Genomic DNA, 11531 nt, shown 5'->3' on the forward strand with positions numbered 1-11531 from the left:
TCAGCCAACGATGTGGAAGAAAAGTCATGAGCTGTATGAAATCAAGTTACAGACCATGTGCAGCCCAGAGGCTCTCATTTCTGTTTCATTAACCCTCTTCCCGATACAAACAGCACCGGAAACATCAGTGCCTGTATCAAAGTCGTCTTAAAATGGTTCTCTCCACACAAGTTACGTTGACCCCGCAGATGCAGCCATCTCCATAGCAATGGAAAGGATCCGAGAAAGTAGCTCAATTCCAAACTCCCATCCAGTATCTGCAGGGCCAGCCTGCAAACAAAACCCCCACCCTCTCCCCTCACCGCAAGGCACATACCTGGGGAGGGCTGCCCGGAGAGCGCTAATAGGGCTTGAACAGGGTTATCGGTTTGTTTGACGTAATCACCAAAATTACCATGTGCACATTATAATGAACGTACAGACATCTGCGGAGTTTGATGGATGAGCTGATAGCAGGCGAGTTATAGAATCCATCTGGTTGGAAAACCATTGTCATTTTCAGCTAAAAATCACATTAGCAAACTTGTATCACAACTTGGTACTATTTAACTTCAAACTAGAATACCAGACTAAACGGTATTCTTTTTTCCTGGAGAGATCTTGCAAAATATTCAGTCACTCAACACTAACAGCAGCATGGCAGGTGTTTTTTTGTTTTTTGTTGTTTTTTTTTTTAATGCACCAAATGCTTCAGTTAAGTCTGAGAAAAAAGGAAGGAGGCTTTTGCCTATCTTGCAACAAAACTTCTCTTGAGATAAGGGTCTGTTCTGCATCAGGAGAGTTTCCTACTAAATGCATGAACGAGTGCTTCTATGAGAAGCAAGATTATAAATCCCGAGCATCAGTAAGGGCTGATGAAGCCTAGGAAAACTTAAGAAGCCCTAAGTCAAGGCCTATATTTTAACTCTAAGAGGAGATAGAGAACTAAAGCTTGGGAAAATCTCATACCAAATTTACACTTGCAGCGGTACCCAGAGCGTAACATGCTCAGCAGGGCACCGCACTGGTCAGTACATCCCACGTCAAAGACACTTATCACACATGAACCTGAGGTGGGGCAGAGGAGAAGCATTTCACCAGCAGTTCACAAAGGAAGATCTCGACTTTGGCTGCAAGCTACTGAAGCGACAAACGAGGCCAGAAGACACCGATGCACACGCTTGCTCCCAGTTATGACACCCAGCATGCTGCTGCGAGCAGCGTCGCTACGCGCCATGCTTGCACCCACGCAAAACCCGTCCCTGGGAGCATCTGACCATGGAGAAGCACATCCCCACCCCGTAACACAGCAAAATGGGGAATACTGCCATGGCTCCCAAGCACTGATAGCACGAGCAGCTCTTTCATCCGAGGCTCTCCCATCATCTCCTGCACAAACACAGCATGCATTTCAAACTACACAGAACAGACAAGACCTGGTCCCCTCGAGTTGGAGGGGTGACACCGGCTTCCCCGAGCGGCCAGTCCAAGCCTCCCATCGGGTACCCAAGCAATGGCACTGGCGACCGAGGTGACGCAGGCAGCGATGAAAGGACTTGCCCGGAGCTCAGAGAGGAAACTTGTGGCGGCGTCAGAAAGAAAACCCCGTTATCTCGACTTCCGGACCCCTCTGCTAACCGCCAGACCACAAAACACTTTTATTGTAGGATAACATTACAACAAATAGCTATTTTCTGTTAGCAGAAAACCCACTTTGCAGTTTTACTTTTAGAAATCCATTTTTACTCCAACTCCATAGGATTGCAAGCCAGCCCTGTGACGCGGCATAAACAATTTCTCCCTCCTTTGCATGCCCCAGTTTCATTAAGTAATCCCCATAAAAGCAATTACTGAGCTTTGGACTGAAAAATAACTAGGGGAAAAAAAAAAAAAAAGAGAGACAGCAAATTCTGTGTATCTTCATTTGCATACAGATTCCCTCCCTCCCCCTTTCTAAGGTTTTTGCCATGAGGTCTTTTATGTCTCTTTCAATAATCATATAATTATATGATTCCTAAAGTACACGCTGGCAACACTTCAGGGGATTTTAGTCATTACAGGTGACAAGACTTTTCTCTCATGTCTAATGCTCACTAGGATTTCCTTCCACTCCATTCACAGATGAGATGAAGAACCGAGTGACACCCAGAACCCTCTCCCAGACAGATTTTGGGGGCATCAGCCCGCTTCCTTCTCCATTACGGATACAGGGAAGCGGGCAGAACTGAACTGCAATGAACCTCAACCGGAATGAAGCGTTTTTTCAATTAAGCGGCCCATCATTTTTCCCAGGCACCACGTCCAAGTATTTTAATGGCTTTCACATTTTTTCTTTAATTTTACAATCTGAAAGAAATGCCAAGGTTCCATCAAGGACCAAGAACGCCGTAATTCCATTTCTTCCAATGGTTGCAAGTTATTAACAAGCTGTCAAAACACCATAATTATTTTATACCAAGTTTGACTGATGCCATAAACATCTCTTAGCTGCATACTATCTTGAGTCTCGCTCCTCCTGAGTGCAAGTATGCGCTCAGGCTAAGTGGAATAAAGAGGCTGCAGATCCTCTTTGACAGCAGCGCAAGAGACATTTATGAGCCACCAAAAAAATCAACGGCAATAATACATTTACTAGCTGATGCACTTGATGTCATTGTAAGGTTCGAGGCATTCCTTCCCTTAAAATTCTTTGGGGTTTTAGCTCCTCTGTACAAATAAGAGCTACCAGGAAAGAAACTACGGCCTCACTAACTCACAGGAGGGGTTAAAGTAGTGACCTTGGTGTCCGTCAGCACGCCACAGCCCGCTGAATAGCCAGCAGCCCCAAATTATCATTTCCCAACTTGGGCTGCACGCTTCCTCCTAACCTAAGCATCTCCTCACTAAGTACAGGCTAGATCAGGGATACGCTAGCATCAGAGTAAATCAATCTATATTTAAAATTGGAAAAAAAAAAACCACCAAACAATTACAGTCATATTTTTACAGAGCTAGAAAGAACATCTGTTGGACAGGAAGATAATGTGATGATATCCAACTGCAAACACTATAAACTTCACGTTTAGACTACAGGTACAAGTGCACCATATATATATATATATATATATATATATATATATATATATATATATATATTCCCCCCCCCCCCCCCCCCCCCCCCGAATGCCTCTCTATCGCAATCTGTTTAGAAGAGAGCAAGGCAGGCTTTGGACAGAGGAGAGGAGCCCAAGCGCAGCTCCCCTGCCCTGCTGACAGTGCCCAGCAGTCCCCAAAATAGAACATTTGACTTCAAATTGCCACGTCTGTGTGGCACAACTATACATAGCCAGCACAAGATTAAAAAAGCTTTGCTCTGAGCACAAAGGGAGAGACAGGAATGGTGCCATAAGCCCATGTTTTGCAGCCAGCAGTGCAGGGAAATCATTTTGATCCCTTCAATCCCCTTATCCATGCCAACCACTGACCTTGCAGACGCAACTTTTGTTCAAGTTTAGTCCCTTTTTGGCTGGAAGCAAGACAGAGCTACAAAGGAAACGCTCTCCATTCATCTTGGATCATGCAAGCACTATGTACATAGCTGTCCCTGCGCTCCTTTTCACCAGGTATTTCTGAACATCGGATCCAGTCACTCAGTGCAAAATAATTAAGCTAGGAAAAAAAAAAAAATCAACATGCATCTATTCACCTGTCATTAGGGCTCGACACATCTGCTGGCCTGGCTGGGCACAGGGTGGGAGAGCCCTGCAGCCAGTGCAGTTCGTACCTGCCCAGCTTTCACAATCCCTCGCACCAGAGGAACTGGACTGACAACCAAATGCAGGTCGTGTTTTGCCTAGGTGGCTCGGGAGCTCTTTAACCCTCTCCTCCATTTTAGACATTGTGGATTAATAACATAAAGACTGATTCTCCTTTCAGCATCTGAACAGTATTCTTAATAGTTCATTAGTTTTGGAAAAGAGACTATTTTTCAAGGAGATGGAACAGGACTGGTAAAATAGTGCTCCAACTCTCTTCTCTATGCGAGGAGCACGGCTGGAGCGGTCACAGCCCCCGTTGTGCTGAACACAGCTGAGCCAGAAGGTATTTAAACAGCAAGAGCCACTTCACCTACATAAAACTCTTTTATACCTTTACCGTGATAAACTGGAGGCATTAAAGTGCAGTGAATTGGAAATTGTTCTCACTTACAGCTGGATGTTCACATACAACTGATACCAAGATGCACGTCCTCCATACTGTATTTCAAATCTTTATTTTTAAAAAACTATTGCATCAAGCAGGACACTGTTTCAGTTTTGCTGATAGCGTTCGCTCTCAAGTACTTGCTGCAGCACCGCAGACCAACTACACGATGCTCCCCACGACTTGTGTCACGGGGACGAAGACCAGCCGCCACAGAAGCTGAAGCAATGCCCACCTCCGGGCAGCGCCTTCCCCAGCCAAGGCGCACGCGTGGTTTAGGATCCGTACGCACGCAAAGCCCACCGGGTCTCGTTAAGCCCCATGCAGGGGGAGCAGCCTGCAGTGGCCCTGCCTGGAGAATTCAACACCTCACACCAAGAAACAGAAAGCAGGAGAACAGGAGGATACCAAGAGGAGAAAAACCACACCCAAACCCCTTTATATCGGTGTAACTGTCTCCAGCCCGGGTATTGTATCTCTGTACCTATATGAATTTTTAAAGAGGTACAGTTGTGCGATACATCAGCCCTTCTGCAGAGGAAGCAGGCATCTATCACAGTAACAAAGTGAAATACGCCAGGCTGATCTCACCCTGCCGGCCTCTCTTGTTCACTGTTATTTTCCCAGAAAGTAACATTGTGATAGTCAGTCTGGTTCTGTGAAATAATCGAGATAAATGGTTAAAAGTGCATCTCGTTAGCATACTGAGAGGACAGTAAAGTTTTCAGTACTTACTAGACAAGAAGTCAAATGCACTACTGCAAGCAAACAGTAATTTGGATCCCGTATCATCTATTATTTGGATGATGTGGAACACTGATTTTATTATATCCCTTATATAAAAAAAAAAAAAAAAACCTTAGCTATGCAATACCGAGTACCTTGCATTTCTTACATATAATATATTCAAATTTTTTTAATTAATTAAAATTTATCTTCTGACTTTCTCTGTGGTGGTTGGTCCACTTGACATTTCAGCAAGCTTCCTCTCATGTTTTAGCCCAGGTTTCAGACTGCTGAGGAAAGGCTGAGCAGTTATGCTACAGGAAACTATTTTGGAAAAACTGGTAAGCTATTAAGAGGTCTTTCAAAAAACCCAGACAGACAGGGTCAACTGCAGCTTGAACTAAAAACAGGACCTCAGGTAGGGAGGAGGGCGACCCCTGAACTCCCCTGGGATTTTCACAGCCAAGCCTCAGGTAAGGAAGCCGCATTCTTCCTCCGATGCCATCGCAGCGGTGTTAAAAGCACTGACGGTGCCCCGAGCGAGGCTGCAGGCATCGTCTCGGCCGGCGGCTGCCCGGGCCACGCACGCAGTCGCTCCCCTTGCGCAGCTCGCTCTCCCGTGCGCAATACGCCCCTCGATCCCAGCAGGTTTTACCGATGAGGTGAAGAACTCCAGCTCCAGCAAAAGAGCTGGATCCTTCCTCATCACTGCCTGCCACTCGACCGCAGTTTGCAGGGAGCCTAGCTCCCCTTGGTTCCTGGCCCGACTGAGCAGATACTTCAGGCTTTCCAGAGCTCGCCCCTCTGTTTTAGCTCTGCATTAACCACCTCTTATTCCTTAACAACAACAAAAATACCTTAAGTACCAGCTTCAGACAAGATGCAAAAAATCAACAGCTAGAAGAACAAATCAATGGAGACCAACAAGCCTTCGGAAAAACCAAAAGGCATTTAGAGCACCATCCAGAAAATCATTAGTTTTGCTGAGGTTAAAAGCACTTTTTTTAAGGAATAACCGGCCATCAGAAACGCTAACTTGATACACCATCACTTGACACTTAAGTAGAAGGGATAAACACTTAAAAATCTAGCAACTTGTTTTAAAACGTAGGACTAACTATGGAAAAAACGAAGCTGCAAAGCACATATACAGAGATGTGATGATAAATGAGAAGTTACATAGCTAGGTCAGTGGAACTAGCACAAAACCTTTGGAACAGGAAGCTGCAGTTAAATACACTGGTTTTCTTATCAATGAGAGATCAGAGCAACAGTAACAGCACAGTGTACAACACACATGTGAAAACAGCCTTATCAAGATAAAAGCTGAAGAACTTATGGATTCTGTCCAGAAGTCTACTATCACCATTACGCTTTCTAAACTCTGCTACACTCAAGTGCAAACAGCAGAGGAGGGACTGAGATTTAGCACCGCCAGACCTCTGGATACAAACAAAAGTAAGAGTGGGCAAAGCGTTAATCTCCTTAGGGTCTGCGACCAGATGCAGCTGGGCCCCAGCTCGGCTGGTAAGGGGAGCGTCGCCACTTCAGCACAACGCGCACAACGTCAAGGTCTGCCTCTTTCCAGCTCGGGGATCTACTTCTGCATGCACATTTGCGAGCGGATTCTCCGCAAGGTTCTATAAATAGGTTAAACATTCTTAAAAACCCCATATGCGCACACGCACACCAGGAAAGTTAAAATTTCCACACAGCGTTCCAAAGCTTTGCTGGAATCTGTAAAAATGATAAACAGCAGCCAAAAAGAAAACACAACCCCTTGTCTTTACAACTACTTTGGGAGAACAATTGCTCTCAAAGATCGCATTCATTAACATTCTGATGAAGTTCCCTTTTAGCGCTGTTTTTCATACTTGAAAGGAACAGCTATGATCAGAGAGAGCCCTCAACTACCGACTCACTCATTTAGATTCTCTCGCTCTGATTCACCAATCACCTTCAAGAATAATTAGCAGCTTCGTCTGAACGTAATGAATATACACACATGCTCACATACATACCATTCATTTCAGAAGGCGGCGAGAAATCCCCCGTTTCTCAGCCCGCCAGCTTTTCTGACCCCCGGCACGGGAACCATCTCCTGGGCAGCACCGTCATCGGACGGCTTTCCAGTAGCCGCCCGTCTCGCTGACCACCTCAAGCCAGCAGGTCAGGGCAAGCTACGTTTCCAGGTTGTTAACTCCAAACTAATGTTTGGTGGCTGGGTATTAAAAAACCAAAACACCACTACACACGCATCAGCTTCATGTAACCCAAGTTGGAGCCGGATTTATACAAGAAGCTTCAGGGGAAGGAAGGCAAAGGGGAAGTTTTAACTTCTTAGGTACAGAAAGAGGCTGCTGCTGGTTTGTCTGTGGGCTTTTCTTTTTTCCTTAATTTAAAAAAATATATATATATAATCAACTCTGCCTACGTGAAAGACGGTAGGATAGGGGATCCGTAAGTCAAGTCACAAGTAAGTATCAAGGAAACGAGACGCAGTATTTTCAGATGACAACTGCCAAAGGAAACATTGCCACAGAAGTCAAAATCCAGAATGCTTAAAATTCACACCAAAGAGCTAAAGGAGAGATCATAAAGCCGTCCCTCAGTATCAACCTGAACTGCTCATGCCCCCAGGTCAACATGAAGGAAGAATACATATATTTATTCTATAAAGCACTCTATTTACAGGAACAGCGGTGGTGAGAATTTTCTTCAGTGAGGAAGGGGAATTCACAATATTTTGAGATAAAAAGAAAAAACAAACAAAAACCCGCCTTACCTCCCCCAAACGTTTCTACCATTGAGTTCTGCCTAACCATTGAGAAATTTAATTTCCAGGGGGAAGCCCAAAGCTTAGTTAGCCTATTAAACGTAATCACAGCCCACTGTAACATCAAGTGACAAACCAAGCTCGAAGAAGAACACAAGAAAGGATCACAACAAACTACCACATCTGCAACAAAAGCTCCTTTTAGGATTAGAAATTAAACAAAACAGACTTTCTTAGCTCGGTATTGTTTCTAAGCTGCATACTGACTTTCATTCTTTCTCCTCCCTCATGAACATGGAAGGTTTCAATTATTATTTTCAAAATATCATCACAGCAGATTTTAAGTACTCTTAAAAAACAAATACGCACTGAAAGGCAAACCTCCTCCAAAGCAGAAGAAAACCACCTGTTGCAGTGCAGTTCACTGGAGAACACAGCTCCACGCCACGCAAAATGACCTTGCCGTTTCAGCCGTTTACGTGGGCATATGTCGCTTTAAAGTAGTTTTGCCTTAATAATCCCCTTCCCTTGCTGCTGCATCAAATCTGCCAGACATCACCCATGGTCGAAGGCAGCGCCGCATGGAAAAATCCACACAACGCAGAGTATTTTTTCCTTTTTAGTGTTACTGGGATTTACGAAACGCACACGATCATTAGGGCTCTCCGAGAACCTCGAACACAACATACCTCCTGGTCCAGCACCTGAAAGGAACAGGCGGATTCTGCTCACGCTGTTCCCTCCGAGGTGCCAACCACCATCCGAGATGCTGAGGTGCACACATTCTTTCATGTGCTGGTAAATACAGTAGGAAGCAATTAATTTCAGGCGGTACTGAAGTGTCTTGGAAGAGTTTGAAAGGGGACAGTTTTGTAAAGACCTGTATATAATTTTTTTTCTTTTTTTTTTTTTTTTTTTAAAAAAAAAAGAAAAAACAGAAGTGCTTCCACAGACAGATGTACTTTGGGGTGGCAGAAGTTTAAGGTCACCTTCCATCCTCGTGCACCCTATTATCAAGGTTATGGTTTGGTTGATTTGATAACAAGGCTTATCCCATTTGAAAAGCCCGGAGTTTTACCCGCCAGCCCCGGAGGGACTGCACTATCATTTGAATTCTATTTCCTGATAATGTGCTCATCATGGTAGAAAATTTCTGCAGGAAGATGAATTTTACTTTCTTCACTGACAGCTCAGTAGAGACTCAGGGGTTTAATTGGACCTATCTGCTGATGCATATTTGACTAAGAGCATGCCCAAGAAAAAAAAAGAAGATACAGACAGGTCTATGGCTTGTTTTAGAGGCACACGAAATCGGATCGCTCGCTCGTTATCAGTTCTGCATAGACAAAGTAGCTGGCTTTCCTGTTAGGACAGCATCCCACAAACGATGCCACAAAAGGCCAAAGAATAGCCATCGCCAAGCCAACACAAATCCTCTGCCCGCTCCGGTACCTGCACACCTAGCGCTGCGCAGAGACTGCTGGGCTAAACGTCCCTCCTGAGCAGAAGCCCAGGCTCCCCAAGCAAAGGTTTCGTCGCCCTGATGCCAGGGTAGATGGCCAAGGCCACCGCTGACGCCTCCGTGGGAGCGCAGGGACCATCGCCGGGACTTTGAGAAGTTGGTTCTATGAGCAAAAAACCTCCCGATAGCCACGATGCCACCAGAGCCCCGAGGCCCGCGGGGCAGGAGGGGTGGGCTGGGGAGAAGCGAAGCCCACCAACAAAATGGGACCTCAAAGTCTGAGCCAACGACGTTAGAGATCCCAGGGCAAATCTGAGATTATTCATGAGCCTGCACAGAACCCTTTGCCACTGCAAGGCGCGTTAATAGACACACAAGTGACAGGAAACCTGAAGTGGGCAGAGCACCCAAAACTTTGCCCACGTTTTGACCACGGTGTGTCAAAGAAAGCGGGCGAAGGCACCCAGATTGCTCATATTTACTGGGAATTCAAGTTATTACGCCCCTCAAGCGACTCGTTAGGTGCTTTCTCTCGACAACTCACTTCTTCCCCTCACGCACAAACAAAACAAAAATCAAAAGCCAAAGTCTTAGTTTGTCAATGCCCCTCTGAAAATATTAAATTTCCTGCTCTGCTTAACTTAGCTCAGACAAGGCAGGCGGTATTTGCTCAGCAAATATTGTTTGTAATAAGTTAGACAAGCAATATTTTTTGCCAGCCTATTAACACCAGAAAAATATGTACAGTCAACAAGAGATGAAGAATTTGTTCAATTACTTCAAAAATGGGAATTACAACCAAGGGATTATTATCCATTTAAACATCTCTTTTCCACAAAATGTCAAACACTAGCCATTTGCTAACAATCTCCGGAGACAGATAAAGTAACATTTTGGCAATGCAAACACAAACTCCACGAGCCGGGGGGGGGAGGAAGGAGGGCGGGGGGCGGGCGGGGGAAGCTCCACCATTCACAACAATACCGGACCATCCCAACACGCCAGGAATATTCTGCAGCCCTCCGCCAGCCAATTAAAACCCCAAACAAACATCTGACTTGCCCTAAGTGATAGTTAACACCAGCCGGAGCCGGAGGGGGTAAGGGGGGGGCTGGGGAAGGGGTGCAGCAAGTTGCCAGCGGGGCTGCGAGCACCCGGGCCGGCTCGCCACCCTCCCGACCGCAGCGCCGAGCTCCCTCCGGGCTGACACCAGGATTAATGCACATTAATTGCTATTTGCAAAATTCAGCAGCCTGAAAGCGCCGCGCTTCCTTTTTCAATTTTTTTTTTTTTTTTTCTTTTTTCCTTTTTCCGTCCGTTTCCCCACCCCCCGCTCCGCAGGCGGGCAGAGCCCCCCCGGCCCCCTCCGCTCTTACCTCCAGGGCTTCCAGGGTGTTGAAGCTGGCTATGGCGAAGCCATCGATCAGGTCCTCTTCCTGGGAGCTGGACTCGCGGCGGCGGCGGCGCGGGGGCCGGGCGGCGCGGGCGGCGGGCGGCGGGCCCCGCGGGGCGGTGCAGTTCTGGCCGCCGTTCTCCTTGCCGGGGCTCGGCTCCTTCTCCGAGCCCGAGGAGGGGCTCTGGTTCCGCGGGTCGCGGGCCGCCGCCTCCCGCCGCCGCACGCGGTCCCGCTGCGACCTCGACCTCCGGCTCTGCCGGATTTTCCCATCCATTGCCGAAGAAGAAGCAAATCAAAAAAATTTAAAAATAATAATAATAATAAAAATAATTAAAAAAAAAAAAAGGAGAAGGCCGGGCGCGGGGGGGGGGGGGTGGGGGCGGGGGGGGCGCGGGGGGAGAGAAAAGTCGCCCCCCTCCAACTCACCGCTTCCCCTCTCCAAACCCCGGAGCCCTTAAAAAAATAATAATAATAATTACAAAAAAAAAAAATCAACAACAACAACAACAAAAATCCTGCTGTTCAGACCCTCGGATCCAGGGCGATGATAATCCACAGAGCAAGGCTGGGTGGCGGTGGCGGTGGGGCGAGCGGCACACACACACAAAAAATATTAAATCCACGGAATGACCTTGACAAATTTCCACCCCCCGCCCCCCCCACCCCCCAAAAAAAGCAGCGACGGGAAGAGGAGGGGAGGAAAAAAAAAAGAGGGGGGGGGGGATCTATCTGGATCAGGACGAGGACACCTCGGATTCACTCGGCGCGGAAGAGAGAGGCAGATCCAGGAGGCTCGACCCAGCTCGGGATAATCCAGGCGCGGCGCCCCCTCCCCGGGGCCGGCGCCGCTCCGGGGCCCCGCTCCGGCCGCCGCGCACCGCGGCGGGGGGGGCCGCCGCCGCCGCCGCGCTCGCCGCCCAACTTTCTTGCCGCGGAGCGAGCGAGACAATCCCTGGGCAGCCCCCGCCGCCGCCCGCCGCCGCCCGCCGCCGCCGCCGCCGCCGACCCCT

At 47.4% G+C, this 11531-nt stretch overlaps 1 protein-coding gene across 17 annotated transcripts in view; it reads right to left on the bottom strand.

Moving 5' to 3' along the window:
- Window positions 1–10795, bottom strand: part of FBRSL1 (fibrosin like 1) — a gene marked incomplete at its 5' end in the record, with an annotated part of 551881 nt that extends 541086 nt beyond the window's left edge. For all 17 annotated transcript variants that reach the window (XM_082325239.1, XM_082325250.1, XM_082325246.1 and 14 more), the window contains one exon: window positions 10502–10795. In XM_082325239.1, the coding sequence (XP_082181365.1) occupies window positions 10502–10795 (294 nt within the window). The remainder of the gene's footprint in view (window positions 1–10501) is intronic.
- Between the last annotated feature and the right edge of the window lie 736 nt (window positions 10796–11531).

The sequence above is a fragment of the Platalea leucorodia genome, assembly GCF_965183815.1.
Source record: "Platalea leucorodia genome assembly, chromosome: 12".
Taxonomy (NCBI): Eukaryota; Metazoa; Chordata; class Aves; order Pelecaniformes; family Threskiornithidae; genus Platalea; species Platalea leucorodia.